The 18,872-nt window shown below is 40.7% G+C and overlaps 1 protein-coding gene across 1 annotated transcript in view; it reads left to right on the top strand.

Annotated features, from left to right (window-relative positions):
- Nucleotides 1-18,872, top strand: part of kirrel3b (kirre like nephrin family adhesion molecule 3b) — a 282,884-nt gene that overhangs the window by 179,879 nt on the left and 84,133 nt on the right. The window contains exon 3 of the mRNA XM_036585496.1: nucleotides 8,999-9,148. Coding sequence (XP_036441389.1) covers nucleotides 8,999-9,148 — 150 coding nt within the window. The remainder of the gene's footprint in view (nucleotides 1-8,998; nucleotides 9,149-18,872) is intronic.

The raw sequence follows: 18,872 nt of genomic DNA, 5'->3' as shown, positions 1-18,872 counted from the left end.
GCCTAATTGTTTGATTCTGTATAACGCTGGTTGGATTGCGATCCCTGCACTCTTTTGGTCCCCTAATGCATATTCATAAATGTGCTGAGCAAGTGTCCATTTTCTGACGAACAGTAACAGTAAAATGCTTATAGGAAGGCTTTTGCTTATTTTTAACTGGTAAGCTATATAAACTATGAAATACTGCAGATGAATTACCAGAAAAGTGTTAAAATAATTAAAACTAATGAAGTAGCCCCACTTAATGCTTTGGATTTCTCCTGATCAGCTTCAAGAGGAGCCACCTGGGATGTTTGTTTGTCCAACATATAATAATGAATATACTTAGGCCATATTGGCTTGATGGGGGGCATTTCAAAAACATAATTTAATTGTAAGATTTGTGAGTACAGGGTGATTTAAAAAGATTTATCTGATTCCAAAATGATTTATTTCACTTGTAAATCATTACAGAACAATGTAGTAAACTGTAAATGGTTTAAATCAGCATAAAGCATGTAATTTTACAGGTGCTCAATATGAACCCCCTCCAGCTATACGGACAACATCAACACCATAGTCAAACTCATCCCATACTCGATTGAGCATGTCAGGTGTCACTGTACTCACGGCTCTTTTAATGCAATTTCGGAGATCATCCAGTGTTGTGGAACCAACGCCGAACGCTCTGAGCTGTTGGAGGTTCACTGCTGATGAAAATCACGTTGCACAGTTATGACAGATTCACTCTTATTGAAGTGGAGAACGCAAAATGCTTTCTGCTTAGGGGTCACCATCTCCTCATAGACTGAAGGGAGCCATCTTCTGGTCACAGTCAGAAACTCTATGACCCCCTCTTTGAATTGGTATGTGATTGGCTCCTAGGCGCCTCACGGTTGTGAAAATACGGTGCTTTGAAATCAGATAAATCATTTTGAACCACCTTGCAAATTCATACATTGTTTCATATTACCTGTTTTTCTGAATTAGAGATAAATGTCAAGCATTTGAGAATAAGAATTTAATCAAAATATCTCCACAATGCTGAAAAACAAACATTCAGTCAAGTGTGTCCACACTAACATAGACACGAGTGCAGAGCAGAAAGTGCCTAAATGTGACCACAATATGTGCACACACCACATTGCTGAAATAAATGATCTAGGGCTGCAGAGAGGACCATCTACTCACTGTGTATGCTAGTGAGGTGCAGGGTACTGAGGTCAAAAGAAAATAGATGGTCAAAAACAGGAGTTTCAAGAAAAATAGGAAAATGGGACCTGGAAATGCAAGACCTGGTAGACCACCAAAGCTTTCGCCATCAAATAAACAGCACTTAAATCTTTCATAGTTGACAGAGAGGAGAAAATCAAGCTCCACTCTTGCTTCAAATCTAAAATCTACGGCTGTTTCTGTCCATGCTTCCAATGTGAGAAGACAACTCAATGCTATAGATCCGAAAGAATGTGTAGCCATCAAGAAGCTGCTACTAAGAAAAAAAAAATCAAATACAAATGTTATAAACTATGATTGAACTGAAGAGATATTTCCAAGAAGCATCAAAACACATTTTTTTTGGCACTGAAAAATGAATAATTTGTACAGTACTATAAATGAAGTTTTTTCCAAACAAAACATTCTATATAGAGTTATAATTCTACTCTGGCTAAGAAAACAGGAACAGAACTAATGAAACAAGAACACAGAATACAGTTTGTATGCATGTTGCAGCCACATCAAGGCATAATGTGAAAGCTGAAAGCGTTGATAAATTATTCTATTGACAAATATCTAGCTGCTGTGCATGCTGTTACTGTCTCCTAATACCACGTCTTTAAAATATTACTGCAAATTTACACCTTTTTTAAGGAAAATTGCACACAAAACCAGTCATTAGTAGTCATTCCAGTCGATTCATTAATCAGCTGTACTTCCAATTTCTCCACCCATTTTCTGCAAGATCCTTGCAAGTTCTGCACAGTCTTCTGTCAAATGCATATGTGTGAGGGAAAGAAGTTGATTTTTTTTTTTTCATATTTTCATTTACTTGGACTACAAACTGTATGTGGGCTCATGCACATACTGGAGTTTGCACATAACATGCGAGCAGAATGTGTTGGATTTGCGCATGAAACCGCCCCATCATCAGGCCCATTGTGTCTATTTCCAAATGACAAAAGCTTTGCTCACTTTTAAAGACAGTTTAAACATGACACTGGGATTTGTGGGGCGAGCCGTGGGCTGCCAGGTCACACAGAGGGCGAATCGCTTCCCCTGTCTGCGGTCGTACCTTCGCCTCTTGCCCCAGAGCTCCTCTTGCTAAGCAAGATGCAAACCCCGCTAGGCCTTCTTAGAGCCAAGAGCTGGAACGAGCCGTGCCATTAAATATGTATTCCGCTGGAGATCCTGGGTCTCGTCGCCTCTGACCTTCTGCGGCAGCGCCTCTGTGCCATCTTATGACTGATAGTGCACTTTAATTAAACCTCAGTGGGTAACGGCAACCAAGTAAATCCCCTCAGCTTCCCAGGTCATGGTTATCAGGCTCCCAGGGGCTGGCCACGGCTCTCTTTAATGCATAGATGTTCTGCTAACCATTTGTACACAACTTGGGTTGTTAATTTCCTGTGCTAATATAAATAGACCACAAACAAAAACAAATATATTGGGTAATATTTTCATGTTTTGTTCGTCACTTATATGTAAAACAAGTAAGAGGAATGAGGCAATGCATTGTTGGTAACACACAATATGCACTTCATCACTGCCTTAAACATCTATAAAACAGATTTACGATAGTTTTATGGTAGTTCTGGCTTAAAGCATATGGCGGAGGGGTAAATTTAAGGCATGTTAGACAAAATAGTCCCCAAAGAAAACACTTTAGATTTACCACAAGAGAAGAACAAGAGGGAAGCAAGAACATTTGCAATTCTGTATCAACTCTCTGTTTAACAGTGCTAAACAAGAGTGGATAAGGGCCTGCCCTTCCTTGCCTCCTTGCTCTTAATTCAGATTGATTGTGGACTTGCTCATGGCATATATGTGTATGATTTCTTGTTTGTTTATTTGTTTGTTTGGAGTTGCTAAGAGCTGCTGCTTGGGACAAAAGAGCACTCTAAAAGCCAGGCATCAGGGACATGGGTTGTGTGCGCGTCACTGAAGCGGAAGGCACTTTACAAAATATCGCACCACAGCTGCTCTTTTTAGCACTGCCGCATGCGTCAACAAGTAACACTTTCTCCAATAAAGAATAATGACACATCTACGATCGCGTACGCCAGGCGAGCAGCCGTACGCATAAAACAAAGTGTGGCACCTTGTATAGTGCAATAGATTTCAATATCAGCCCACTCTGCTGCTCACAGAGTGTGCTTCTCTCTCGCTGTCTCGGAAGGCAAGTTTGCTCCAGAGCAGAGGAACAGTGAGCAAAATTTGAGAAATCACACGCAATTTGCTTTAATAAATCAGAAGACAAAGAGAGCTGATTTCCATCGGTCCCCCACGTTCGCTCGCCAGGTCCTTTTGTTTTTCCACCGAGGCTCTAATCAAAGGAGTCTGCTCAGGGCCGCTACAGACTTGCACATGTACACAAACTCTATGAATATGCATTGTGGGCTGTGTTTGCACTCGGCTAAATGGGAACATCCAAACAGACAAAAAGAGAGTGGACTTGGGTTTTGAGGACACACAAAAGAGAGATGTTGCTTTTGTGAGATTGTTTGGCTTTCACCAGTGATAGAGGATTAATCAATGTGACATGGCTTTGAACTTAGTAGATCCCACAGTTCTGGCATTACCAATGAAAATCAGATATGACAAAGAGCAGCTGTGCCCTAAAAGAGAGCACAGGACCATTCTTACCTTAGTTTTATGACCCATGACATCTTGTCAAATTCCAACTAGGATGCTTTCACATCTAAATATTTGGAGCAGACTAATCAAACGTTTCTTTAGTCTGGTCCATTATGACAGATTGAACACTCTGCCCATGCTCATATTCTTGAAGCACAAACTGCTGCTAAAAATGCCAGATAAAATGGCAACAATAAGATAATATAGAAGCATTTGATTTTGTCCCATTTTTCTCGAATAGTGTTTCAGTATGTTAGGCCAGGCATCAGTAACCTTCATTCATCTTAATGTGTAGGATTGTACATTTTATTTAGAATATATTTGAGGGATAGATCTGAATTTTATACTGCGATAGGCTAGATGAATGTGAAAGTAACAGAGCACCAGCAACCTCACCAAATTCTTTATCAACGAAATAAAACCAAAGAATGTTTCATCTGATAAGCTTTAAAATGCGAAACCAACCAAACCAAATGAAAACGATACAGTGTCACAAAAACCCAAACTCTGGTGCAAACTAGGTGTGAAAACAGCCCTTACTTCCACACTATGGTCTCTTACATTACAATTCTCCTCTTTGTTTGGAACATTCAACGATGTTCTCTCAACCACCACAGGTTCTGTTACAGTCCACACTTCCACACCTTAGATTCATACATCAGATTCTTTCTCCTGATTCGAAGCAACCCATGAGATCCACTCAAATTCCACTTAGCTTCTGCCATGATGTATGGTTCCACATCATGGTTTAGGAATTATTCTCCTGATCTCTTCTGGTTTGGAGCATCCAGAGGTGTTTTCTCAACTTCCATTTTGCTTTTGCTTTTCCCCGTTTTTGCTTTTCCCCGTTTTTGTTTTTCCCCGTTTTTGTACTAACAATGTTTACTATCCGGTGTCCACCAGAGGAGGATGGGTTCCCCTTCTGAGTCTTGGTTCCTCTCAAGGTTTCTTCCTGTTTCTCTTAGGGAGTTTTTCCTTGCCACTGCCATCACTGGCAACACTCATGGGGGTTTGGACCCGGATTTCTTTCTATAATGCTGATTTTTTTTGTAAAGCTTTTTTGTGACAACACCTGTTGCAAAAAGCGCTATATAAATAAACTTTGCTTGCTTGCTTCTGTCATGATCTATACTTCAACAAGGTGATCTCTTAAATTAGAATTCCTCTCCTCATTTGGAACTTCTGTGCAACATCCACCTTTGCTTTTGCCATGATCCATGATCATGTCAGAATCTGTCGTCATGCAGCTTATCAACACATTCTCTGTGTCTTCTTTCCTCTCGAAGATGCTTCAGGGAGATACACCTGTTCACCCATGCAGTCGTTAATCACCGATGCCCTGTCTCCACTTCCCCTGCCATTGATTGGCTATAAAGACTCATCCATTCCCGCCCTGATGGATCCATTACCCCTAATGGGGCTATTTTGCATTGTTTGTTTTCAGTGACATATGTTGTCTTCAGGATTCATTGTGATCAATGTGAGCATCGTTTTATTCCCTTCTCTGATCTATTGCACTCTTGCGTTGTGCACATTGCTTGGGAATTTATGCGCAACTCACCCAGGATAAGATTCATCTAGGTTGCCTGACAGAGATTGAAGGCATGCCACGTTGGTTTGTCCTGATCCCTTGTGCTCACAGTGGCCTTCTTGGATAAAACCCCTATTAAGCTTGAGTCTTGGTCAGACAAAGATGCATATACTTTGGTGCTGTCTCTTGTCCTGTATTAGAGGGTGCAAATCTGTTCAGGTACAGTAGCATGACATTACCTCATTGCCCTTGGAAGCTGTAGCTAGATTGTAGCATATGTTAAGATGCAGTTTGGCTCGTGACAAGGCCACATATGAATTTAGTATGCATGAGTGCGGTGCAGAGCTGACTTTCCTCAAGCCCTTGTTGGGTCAAACTATTGTTGCCTGTGCTGGAAAAGGGGTCATACCTTATGGTTGCATGATGAATGAGTAGGCATTGTTAAACTGTGTGTATGCAGATGATATTCAGGATGACCTTGAGTCCACAACGCACTGGAAATTCTCACAGAATTAAATTACATATTCTTCTCCCTCGACAGATGAAGGAAGACTTCAAGATTTGCAGCCAGGCATTAAGTGCTAATAGATGCTTCAGGAAATCCATTGATCTCTTGGCAGGAGAATAAACCACAATATCGAGCAGAGTCAGTGGCCATTAATGTTATTTAGTGAGTTCCACTTGCTTTGACCGGCCATCAATATATAGTGAGACTTGACTGGTTTGTGTCGTTAAACACATCGGCTGATATTTGGTGTCTGTCTGCAGTAGCGCAGCTTGCTTTGTAGGAAACCATAGATGGTTTATGAAAAATACATCCCTTGACTAATTTGAGCCTCCCATGGTTGCAGTAAGTGCAACATAGAACACTAGTCACGTGAGCCCTGGCTATTGTGATGGGTTATTAAATGTTTGTTTTTTGGGTCATTCTGTTCCTCTGCCATCATCCCACTCGCTGAGAGAGATTAAAAGCTATATGTGGGCAGATAAAACACACAGTGCCATAACTGGCTACGCCTCTCCCCTCGATGGGGAAAATGAGGGGCACTTCATGGTCTATTAAAGGTGAATGGGATCCAATGAGGCAGCAGGCAATAATTGGCATTTTGTGGCGCAGTGGTTTCAACAGTCCGGCTCAAGGACTTAAAAGCCATTATGCCCAAAGTCTGGTCTATTTTTTCCCTTTTTGATGACAATATGTTAAAGTACATACCTTTTTCAAGCTTCACTGCTACGTGCGGTGTAGGCGATGGTGAACAGGGTACTGCAGGAACAAGCAGTAGACTGCACAGTGCACTCAAAGAAACAGGTGACTTCGAAATGGCCTCTCAGCTGGACGATAGATGTGTTCTGAACAAGGGAAGACTTAAACTGTCATGTATAGAGTCCTGGGTCAGAGTTTCGGATCTTTCAATATCCTCAAGTACGAGCCTCCGTTTCAGAGTGTGGAATAATAAAGATCCACTTGCTGTGAGGTATGGCTTATAGAGGCCTGTGGAGCAGGTGGTGCCCCACGCAGCGAGACAGTTATGTCACTGGGAATTTGCTGGAGCGAACATGACTCATATCGATGGACGGTGCAAAATCAATATTCTACCTCCAGGCATTCATTGGCAGACTTCCAAACGAGGTGGGGAGGGTCAGTGGAGATATTAAGTGGTGAGTACAGAATGACATCCGAGGTGTAAATTTAGCCGCACAAAGCCGAGGCGTTGGATTAAATTCTCTTGCTTTAGAAAAACAGGGCTAGATCATCTTTAAAACTGTTTTATGTGTGGCTCTTTTTCTCTCTCTTCGCGGTAATCAATTATGAGTGGGCCTTGGAAAAGAGAGCCTGTGCTTGTAGCGCTGAAAGCCTGCACATTTCTCGAGATGTTCCTGAATAGCCAATCTTGTTTAAATTCAGATGCCTCTTATAATTAGGGAAGACTGATCCTCGCGAGAGCTGTGGAAGTCATTCACATGAAGAGGGCTGTGAAACGTGCTGTAAAGCTCTCCAGAACGAAGTTAGTCCTTATCTGCTTTATTTTCCCCAATGGACCAAAGTGTCTGTGCTCACTCCCTATTCAAACTTCGAGCTAATAGTCAGCTCAAGGGTTTTAAAAGGCATCTCCATCTCTGCTTCGTGTTGTAAAACAGTCAGTTCAGCCAGAAGTACCCTGCCTCTTTCTTGATATATTATTAACCATGAATCTCCTTCCATATGCACCAACAGAACAGATATCAGTCTCTTTGGCTTTGGGCCTGTCAGGGCAGTATAAAACAGGTAGATAGTCATCAATATGCTTATCACAGGTTTTTTTTTACCTGTAAGAGAGTTTGAGAATACTTTCTTATTACAGGCGTTGTTGCAAAGCAGCTTTACAGAAAAACCTAGTTCCAAGCCAATGGTGACAGTGTCTAGGAAAAACTCCCTACAAGCAAGAGGAAGAAACTCTGAGAGAGAGACCAAGGCTCAATCCCATTTCACCCCTTGCCCCTACCACTTAGCCTTTAGCCCTCTGTTTTGCACGTTCACATCTAGGGTTAGGGTGTCCTGATTTTTGTTGAGATAGAGGGGTAGGGTGAATTGTTAGGGCTACATGGCCCTCCAAATGGAGGCTTTTAGAGACACTCCAAATGGAGTGCTATGAGAAAAAAAAAAACAAAAACAGTAAGATGGCTGCGTGAGCAACCAAAGAAATCCACAAATGTGAGCATGTTCTCTGTTAAAAAATTCCAATAAACATTGTATTATCTTAGTTTAATGTCATTTCAATGCATTATGGTTGTTTTCTTTATAACAAGCATAAAAAATTGTTAATGCTAATGTCTCAATAGCTAGCTAGCTAAATTTCCTGTTCCACCTTAAATAGTCCAGCATTATTGATGCCTGAAGCATAAGAATGTAACTGCTGCACCATTTAAGATGGAACAGCAGCGAGGCCCAGCAGTGAGGTTGCTCTCTGCTATCACTGAAGACAGGCTGGGTCGTCTACAGAGAACCGCTAGTAGCTGTTAATGAAGCAATGTTTTTTTTTTTGTTTGTTTTTTTTTTAATTTGAGGGTTGTCCCAGTTCATAGGGCAAGATTTCAACCACTACCCCTTGTAACTCAGTTCTAAGGGGTTAGGGCGACACTTGAAAACAAGGTGTAGTGGTAAAAAGAAGAAATGGGATTAGGTCCAAGACTCAAAAGGAGAATCCATCCTCCTCTGGTCAACGCTGGATAGCAAACAATGACAAAAGAGCAGCATGAACAGATAATAAGGTTTTAATATTTGTGTAAAATATTGAAATATACAGTGTATGTTCTTACCTAGAGAGTACAATGGATCATCTTGTAGGGTTATGTTCAGGAGCAGGTTACAAAACATAGATATACCTGACAAGGCACTGGGATCAGACAGGCCTGACAAGATATTGGAGTTGATAACAAATGGTTGCTGTTGCATCAGTCACCAAGAGTAACTTCTAGCATTTGTTATTATGGAATGAGAACAATTGAACTTCATTGGATGTTAAAGTCTGTGAATGGTAAACCATCCCCATCCATTTTGAAGGCTCTAATACCCACTTCCAAGTGTACTCAGCAAACCACTACAGAAGAGACTGATGCTGGCGCTGATGATTGAATGTGTTGTGCTCTGTGCTCCAGGTTACCCTCGCTACACCGTGGTTGGAGATCACAGTTCCGGGGAGCACCACCTGAGGATCCAGAGAGTTGAGCTGATGGACGATGCTGTCTTTGAGTGCCAAGCCATCCAGGCAGCCATGAGGTCCCGTCCAGCTCGGCTAACAGTACTCGGTGAGCCATTACTTCAGGATTTCCACACAAACTTGCACCGGAATTACTGAAAAAACCCTTTAACAAAATGTTAGGTTGAAACCATAATCCACAAATGAATGAACAGTCTGCAATGCTTGCATTATTGGCTTAAATGTTTCTTGAAATTTCTGCAGTTGTGTTTGTACCTGGTACATTTCACATATGACAGATAATGGAGTATTTGGTGTGGCACAAAGGACCTGACTTACAGATGCAGATATATATATGTGAATGCCATTTTTCTTCAATTTACTTACCGTATAGGTGCATTTTGTAGATCTACAGTTACAGATTGTGGTCCATCTGTTTCTGTGTGTAACTCCTTATTCCCCCTTTACCCTGTTCATCAATATTCAGGACCACTGAGCGTGTACTATTTCAGTGACTACAGTGACACTGACATGGTGGTGGCCAGTAAATGTACAGCTACACATTATTATCCTTCCAGGAATTTGGTTTAAGAGAATAGAATCTATACACAGGCATCTCAAAAAAGGGAATTCATGGTGCTGCTTGTCCAGGCCATGCGCTACTGTCACAAGAAAATCAAAGCTAAGCTAATACAAACCACCAGGCATCTAATCACATCCTTCGGTAAAAGAGTCTTCTTATCAAAATGCTTATAGACCTTATTGCTTTTAGTGAGACACTTTAAATGAACCAAAACAGACACCTAGTTACATTTAAGATTAAATAAGATCCAAAATTATGCCCGGTTATGAGGCCACTGGAAAAAGAATAATGTCCAATATGAAAAATAGATTTTTCACTGACCACATTCCCCTGCCGGTGCCATAAGTCCTCGGTTTTAATTTCCTGCTGCGAATCCTGCCATCTTCATTATTAAACTGGAGAGGTCATTGGATCTTAATTAAACTTTATTGGGTTATTATTCAGCGTTGCTGTTTCTGCATTATTGGCCAGCCACTGTGGTTATCTATGTTCAGGCTCCAATCAGCCACCTGGTGGGTTTATCTACAGCGCAGAGAGACCACACATACACATAGCATCTACACCTCCATGTCTTATCTCTCCTCCTGGTGGTCAGGCTTGTGGTGGCGTGTAGATGGGAGGGAAATGTGAAGAGAGAGAGAAGTAGAGCGATGGAGAGAAAGAGAGAGAGAGGTTTGTGGCTCGGCCACCACAATGCGATTCGCCTTATTGATCTTCTTTAATGAAAAGTGAAACTAATGATCTAAAGGGGGAGGAGGCAGTCAGGGGGGGTAGAGGGACAGAGGAAAGACAAATTGTGGTCCATGCTTGCCCACTCCACTGCAAATGGGTATGAATGAGTAATTATACATGCCTCAGTATGGTCTAAATAACACACCTCAGCTGCCACCCCCACTCCCACATCCACACCCACTGTGCCGTCTAGTTATGCTCCTTCAGCCACCAGAGGGAGTGGAGGGAAATGATTGGGGGAAAAGCGATACGCATACACTTTCCTTTCCTGTCTTTCTTACCCTCACTTGGTTTTGATTAATTGGGTCCTGATTATGGTATTGTTTTGGGGCTCCCTCAGCGAGGCCTAGTTAGTCTAATGAACCACCATCAATTTAAAAGTACGCCATGCTCCAAGGGACTCATCCTGAAAGCCTCAATCTGCCTGGCTTCAATCCTTCATGAGTAAAGTTAGTCACTTAGAGAAAAGAGAGTTACCATTAATTAGACTTCTGGAGTTTAATTAATTATTATTTTTTTTTGTTATCAAAGGTTTAAGCAAAAGTGCTGGTTATTATTATTATTATTATTATTATTATTATTATTATTACTTATATTATTATTATTATTATTATTATAAGTATTATAAGTACACATTTTATCATCGTCATTATCTTCTTTACGTAGTCTTTATATAGTCATCCTCATTACCATCTTACCATCATCATCATCATCATCAGTAGTTGTAGTAATGGAGTAATGGAAGTATCATCGTCATCAGCAACAGTACTGTCATCAGTGTCATCACAAACCATGACCATCATCACCATCATCATCATCATCACCATTATTATTATTATTATTATTATTATTATTATTATTATTATATTTTTGTAATGTTAGTATTTGTTATTTTTATTTAATAAATAAATAGTGTTAAGATTTTTAGTTTGAATCTGTTCAGCCACTCTTTGGCCCCTGCCCATGCTGTAGCTACAGCACTAGGAGTCCATGTGTGACTATCACAGTAACCTGTGCAGTAATATATGCGAGCCTGGGATCACAGCCATCTCCGGGCTGTCTGTTACCGTGGCGGCGGATGGCCCAGTCTGAGGAGTAGTGATGACAGGCACGGGAGTGTGGCAGCTCCTCTCCGCTGCATTTTACCTGACAGGCGGTGAAAACACCTCAGCCTTCCCAATTCCCCCTCATAACTCCTCCATCGCTCACACCGTGATCTGCCAGCTCTGCGGCAGACGGCGGAGGACAGGCACTTCCAGCCGATGCTTTGATATTTTGATCGCACATCGCTAAGTTTAGGCAATGAAATGATAACAGCCCCTGAATATAAAGCCCATAAAACTTTTTCATTTGCTCTCTGGGATATTAGAGAGAGAGTTAGATCACTACTTGCCAACTTTTTGACCATCTTGAACTTTCCGTAAGATTAATGTTGTTCTCGGATGATTCAGCTTTTTCATTTTTCCACTTTCAACAAGAAAGTAAGAATCCAATATTGAGGCCACCTCTTTTCTTTTTATTCCTCACAAACTTTGTAAAAATATGATGAATAGAGGGTTTTTATATTACTTCTGTGACCTGTGAAGGAAGGTTGACAAGAATTCTCTCCACAAGCTATCCGGAGCATAAAATTCATGGTCTTCCATTCAGGAATCCCTTTATCAACCTCTTGAGTCCACAGCCATGTGGAAAAGTTCAAAACAGCCCCTTGTAGGGTGACCTATGAACTTCGGACTGTATTTTAGTGGGACTCTGGGATTCAACTTGACCTGTGGTGGCGCCTTTCGGCTTCATTCTGAATGAAGGCTTCCTTCAGTGGGACCCTGGAGGCTAATTATATGTCCAGGCAGCCTTCTCTGCCCGATCTCCAGTGTCTCCCAAGCGTCACTTGAGGACAGATCGCCTTCAGAAAAGTAGAGAATCATGTGCTCTTCCTTGCAGTGTCACAATTCCAACACTTTGCTAGCATTTTCGTTTCACCAGGGGGGAGCCAGGAAAGTGGTATCTGCCTGCACAGCACGCAAAGATTAAACCATTATTGATTTCAAGCAGCTGACATTTGTAAAGCTCTTAACAATTTGTCCTTGCGTTCCTCTTCCGATGAACCCTCTAGGCCGGTTTAATTTGCTTTTGCATCTTCTTCCCCTCCTCCGTATCTATTTCACCCATTTGAACTAACTTATTAATGCACCGCCATGCCTCTTTCTCTTTTTTGATGCACTCTAAGATGAAAGACAACATAAAAGTCATGCAAACTAACCCCACAAGTTGTAATACACTCCCAAGCATTCTCTGGTAATTTAAGTTCTGGAATTGCCCATTAGGAAATATTTGCCTCGGCAGATATTAACTCTGAATGGAACACAAGGGCTGAACCTACCTCGCTGGTTTTCATTAGCTGTTGAGCAAATTATTAATTAGAACGGCGTAACTATGGCAAAATCGAGTGTCCTTGAGGGAAGAATAAATAAGAGTTTTGGGCTCCTCGTTTTTCACAGCACTCGGAATCCTCTGCACTTTCACTGTATCGTTTGATAAACAGTCCCGAGGCATGAAGATTATTAACTTTTAATTGCAAACTTTGAGCGACAGGACACAGATCCCGTGCTAATCATATGCCTAGTTGAGAGTTTATTAGAGTGAACAAAGGACTCTAATCAAACCAGAAGAAGCCCTAAACAGCCCAAGCATTGTTTCATTTAAAGTTTTAGTAGTAGGCAAAGTCTGCAAAATTGTCCTGACCTTAGCCTGTTTTACTCAATGTGCTAAGTGGGGAAAGTCGTGATGCAGCCTAGATGCTTGTTTGCACTACGAAGTTTCTCTGAACTTATATACTAGACCTCTAGAAATTGTTTGGAAGTGTGAATTTCACACAAAGCTGAATTGGTATTTTAAAAATCCCTGTTCATAAAAGGTATCATTGATTCCACCTAGCCCTACGATGGACTGTCCAGGGTGTATCCTGCCTTCCGCCCAATGACAGCTGGGATAGGCTCCAGCACCCCACCATGACCCAGTAGGATAAGCGGTTTAGATGATGTATGAATGTATGATTCTACCTATACTCAGAATAAGAGACTGTACCTCCTTACAGTAGTGTAACTAGATCTTTTACATCTAGATGTCTATTAAATCCCTCTTATTAATAAAACATCTCATCCATTGTAACTGTTTCCAGGGGGATACTTCAGAACATGCAACATCATCCATTCTTTAGTTCTAATTCTTAAATAGGCCGTTTAATGTAAACAATTACGTTAATTTTACACTGCAAAATAATTTCAAATTAAATTGTCAAAATCAAATTGGCAAATGAAATCATTGTAAATCTAGTCAGCATATGTAACATTTCTCATTATGAGATGTTTTAAGGATATTATAAGATTGTTTATGACTATACATATGTAGATATCATCTTAACCACTTATCCTTCTGGGTCATGAGGGGAGCTGGAGCCTATCCAAGCGCTCAGTGGGTGGAGGCCAGAAAACACCCTGGACATGTCATCAGTCCATTAAAGGAAAGACACACATTTACACTTAGGGGGTAGTTTAGTATCTCCAATTCGCCTGGACTGTGGAAGGAAACCCAGGCAGACACAGGAAGAACATGCTCCACACAGAAAGGAGCCAAAGGGAACACTGTCAGGGAATCAAACTTAGGACCCCCTTGCTGTGGTTGACTACCCACTGCACTACCGTGTCACTTGTAAAAGAGTTTAACACTTTTTTAAAATTTATTTTAATTTTTTTTTCCCACAATATGTTAAATTCAGCAAATAGACAAGCATCAAAATGTGCAGAACTGTAAGCTCTGAATTCAGAATATCAACAAAACATGGAATTTGACTAGAGGTGTCTAAACATTTGCAAATGACTACATCTAGAGAAATTGTTTTCTACTAGCAGATCATTTAACATGCTTCATGCCTTATTTCTTGAATCAATTTCTCAATATAGATTTACTTAAAACAAGTATTAAAACATCTTGAAATAAGTACAATAATCTTCTTACGGCAAATCTCATTATGAGAAATGCTAAAGCTTTACATATAATATAGCTTTAGCTATATTGGCTAGATTTAACATGTTTTCACTTGACAAGACATACTTTTTTGCAGGGTAGATGCTACTAGGTGGAGTGGCATTCCTTGAGAACATAAACTTTTTGTGTGACATACTAATAACAAGGAAATAATTGGCCATTTTTCAATAATTGAAAGTTATTTTTGTGTGTTTGGGTGGGCATTTTTTGCACCTGGGGCCTAGTTACACCACTGACTTCTTCTCAATAGGGATGGTTATATATTATTTTTTATTATTATTGTTAATATACGTTGCATTGACTCTATTCCTTAGACTATAGCCTTTTTAGGTTAAGCTAAATTTTAGGTTTGTATTTTAAAAAATGGAAAGGTACAAATGTCCTGCACCTGTCCCCTGTTAAAGTGAATAGAGGGCACCTTTAAAACTCATTTAGGGTGTACAGTTGGACCTAGTGGACCACTTTTGGAGGGTTTATTTACTTTGTCTGCACATAGTATGGTGCAGTACCCTTTTTCTGACATTGGCTATGTTTAGCAAAGACTTAAGAATGATGTGTTTATATGCACACTCTATTCAGTCTTATGAAAATCTCTGTTTACATGCATCTCTACAAGTAATCTGATCCAAAATTGTGCCCATGCATACAGAACCACTTAGTGTAGACGTTACCGTCACAACAAACATCGCGTGAGTCCAGTCAGAGTGAGATGAGCAGCAGTGAGCAGTGCTTGTGTTTTTAATTCCTTTAAAATGATGTCAGACTCAGGAAAACGTCCTTCACATGTCCTTATTAAAGAAGGCCGAGAGGAAGACGTCATGTTCAGAGACACATAAGCTGGACGTCCGTCCCACCGCCGTCTTTTAAAGCTCAGAGCATAAACTTTGTCTCCTCTGCAGACCAGTTTCTGCTCCACCATGTTGAATGTTATAAATTTTCACTATGACACGATGCACATGCGCAGAATGTACCTAAACTTTCCGATTGGGAATTCAATTGGATACAGGCGTTTACATGGTTATTGTTTTATTTAATGGACTATTTATAGGATTACCCACCTCGTTCAGTCGGATAGAAATTGTATTCCGAATGGCCTCAATAGGACTAGTCTTTTCCAAATGAGGTGTACACGTAGACATATTCAATTCTGATTATTAACAGATTACTAAGATGCATGTAAACATGGCCACTGTAACCTATTCATACAAAGTGGAATCATGAAATCTTGCTGACACAAGGCTCTTCATTCTCATGACCATGTTCTCCACCTGGTAGAAGTGGTTAGCGAGAGCCTTGATTTACCTTTGTTTTCTTTTTTCCACGTTGTTCCTTCTCCCTCGCACTCGCTCACATCCAGAGAATTGTCTGGAGGACGCTGAACTCCACTGTTCTTTGTGCCCTTTGAACATATGATTTATACTATCGCTTGCAGCTCATGCCTCCCACGATCTCTTATATACCCGTCTCTTAACTGAATCGAATGTGGAGTGAATAAGGTGATGCGCAGCGTTCTACACTTGCACATATGTCTGGAAATCAGATCCTGACAGATGCTGCCTAAACGGACTATTAGTTTTGCTGGGAGTTTCCTCCCGGTGTGCTTTCGAGGGCACGACCCAAGCTGCATCCACTTCCACACATCTGGGCTCTGAGTGGCAGGAGCTGCTGTGGCGCAGGTGTTCTCCTATTTACTGTGGAAAGTGACATCATCAGCACTTCGGGAAGATGTGCTTGTCTCTATTTTAGACAGGATGACACTTTATTAGAAACCCATATCTTGCAGCTACACCTTGCAGGAGTAGACTGAAGTCCATCTGTTGATGCACAGTTTGTGTAAGCACTCTTCTAGCAAGGTGTCAAATTCTGACCAGAGAGCTTGTCTAGACATTTTTAGGTGAATGGCCAGACTTATAGTATCATTCCAGTCTAGGTTTTTTATCTCCCAATTTGTCTTTTAATGCTGAGTATCAACCAATACGAGAATGAAGGAGCTTAAATGTGTCTTCCAATGCGATGATTTGACTTTACAAACAAAGATCAGAAATGTCAAGATTGTGATCTTCTCTGCAGGTTTTTATGGATGTGAAATCTGGACAACAAACAAACAAAAAGTAATTTTGGGCCGTTTGTTTTGGTCCATTCATCGTGAAATTTAAACACAATGTAAAGAGCAACAGGCATTTTCAGATTATGTCAAAAACTGAAAAAATGAAGATTTGAGTTTTTTCTCCAACAGCAGCAATTTATGTATGTACTATAATCCTTTTCCTATGGGACAAAAAATCATGTTTTAATGAACACTGTACAAAAAACATGTGCAATTGGTCCCTAAAGCACTCTTCTCATATAGGCTGATCCTGCAGAGTTTCATGTGCTTAACTTAAAAACTGAATTGAAAATTTTAGGAAAAAAACATAGAATAATATAGAAGAACAGTAAGACGGCTGTGTCAGGCTAACTTGATGGATGACTGTGGTACATGATCACATGCTACAGATGTGACAGATGATGGAGAGAGGACAGATCGCGTGTGTTGTTTTTTAGTTTGTGTTTTTAATCTCTTGTGTTTGGAGTGTTTGGAGAGTTTGTCTCTTGTGTTGGGGAAGTGCTTTAGTTTATTATTTTACCTGCACACTTTGTTTTACAAGAGATTGATTATTTGTACCACCTCGGGTTTCAAACCGATAAGAGGGGCATACCTATACATTCAGATCAAGTAGAAGTCTACTCTGTCTAGTTCCCTAGGTCAGAGGGCAGGCACTGCCACTGATTACTGGCCAGGGAGTAGAGTGGTTAGCTTTTGTTTCCTTTTTTGTAGGTTAGTTAAGTACTCTTTGTTTTGGAGTGGACAATGTTAGGTTTTGTTTTGCTCTTTTCTTTTGTGCCGTCCACAGTTTGACTCTTCCGGTGTGGTTAAAAGTATCATAGCACACCATTTTATTGTGGTTTTAATAAAATGGCTTCAAAAGCTCTAATGGCCTGTTCCTCAAGCTTTCGCTCCATCGTCACCAGTTCGTTTTGTTAAATTTCACGTCAGTGATGCTACAGTGCTCTATCACTGTTAGAAATAAAGGTTCTGTGCAGGTACATCTTTCTTTCATCAAGGTACACACAATGTAAATGTTCCCTCAAAGGTACAACAGTGGTTTTAAGGTCTGATTGTGAACCTTAAATAAGTTTTTCCAGGTGAAAAATTCGTATTTGTACCTTTTCATAACCGAATGTTTTAAAACAGAACAATAAAATAAAAAGCCTGGAGACGAGACGGGGTGTGTGGAGTCAGTACAACTTAGAAAATATCATTTCAGTGGATTATGGTTCAGTTATGTTCCCTGACTAAAGGTACTGAGATGGACCCTTGGCAAAATGTAGTAGTATAGCCCAATCAGAGTCTTGCTCTTAGCCACTGTCCAATTGACAGACTTTATTAGCCACATCCTGTAATGACTGTATTGAAGCCATGCCCCCTTCCACAAGCCTGGCAGTGCTCCTGCCTTTTCTCTTCCACTTTAGCTTTTATTCATGAGATAAATAACTTATTTGTTGTGTTGATTTTCCTACTCTGACCTTCTTCCTCTGCTATATGTCAAGCTGGTGCATTCAGCGGAGAAGGCAATTTGGGTGGGCATCACTCATGCATAGAGCTGTTAAAACCTCATATATCCAGAGCTCAGAGCTCAGAGAAAGAAAGATGGTGAAAAAGAGTGAGTGAGAGTCGGAGAGAAAGAGAGCGAGAGAGACAGAGAAAGAGAGCGGACAGAACAGTGAGTGCCTGCCACTGAATCCAGTCTGCTCCAAACAGGTGCGTTTGTGACAGCGCTTGAAGAGAGCTTTGATTTGGGCCAGTGAGCCACGTATGGCTCTTGTCTCCATTCCTGCCGTGCTCTTTTTTTTTCCATTCTGTCTGTAGCCACATCTACTGCAATCTATCTTTCACAGCGTCATTGTTCCAGATATGTCAGCGGCACTCGGCCTGCCTTGCTGCGTCTCTCCCTTCTGACCACAAGTTTCACTCACCTCCAGGCTGACCCCCATAGGGCTCACAAAGACCCTTTGTTCTCTCACACATGTTTGTTTTTGGAACCAATCCTCCAAAATTGTGATTATTTACAATAATAAATACAGAAATATGCAAAATCTTGGGTGCCCATTTTGCTGATGCTGAAAATAAGCCAGCACATCCTCTACAGGGAGCTTAAATATGGCCTTTTCCTCCACAATTTCTATTTTTGGAGATATATGAACATTGAGGAAAACCATTAAACAGAAAATATGAAATGTGCCATAACTTTTGCACAGGCCACATTTTGGTTTTGTTTTTTCAGGTTGCAAATCAGCAAATAAACAATAACTATGTATTAAAATGTGCAGAAGTGAGGAAATAATTTTAACTTAGAAAATCAACAGAACACTATTTAAGCAGGGGTGTCAAAACTTTTGCACAGGACAGTAAAGCACATTGTAATTTATATAT

This window comes from Colossoma macropomum, unplaced genomic scaffold (assembly GCF_904425465.1).
Source record: "Colossoma macropomum unplaced genomic scaffold, Colossoma_macropomum, whole genome shotgun sequence".
Lineage (NCBI taxonomy): Eukaryota > Metazoa > Chordata > Actinopteri > Characiformes > Serrasalmidae > Colossoma > Colossoma macropomum.
This window is presented reverse-complemented; position numbering and strand designations above follow the sequence as displayed.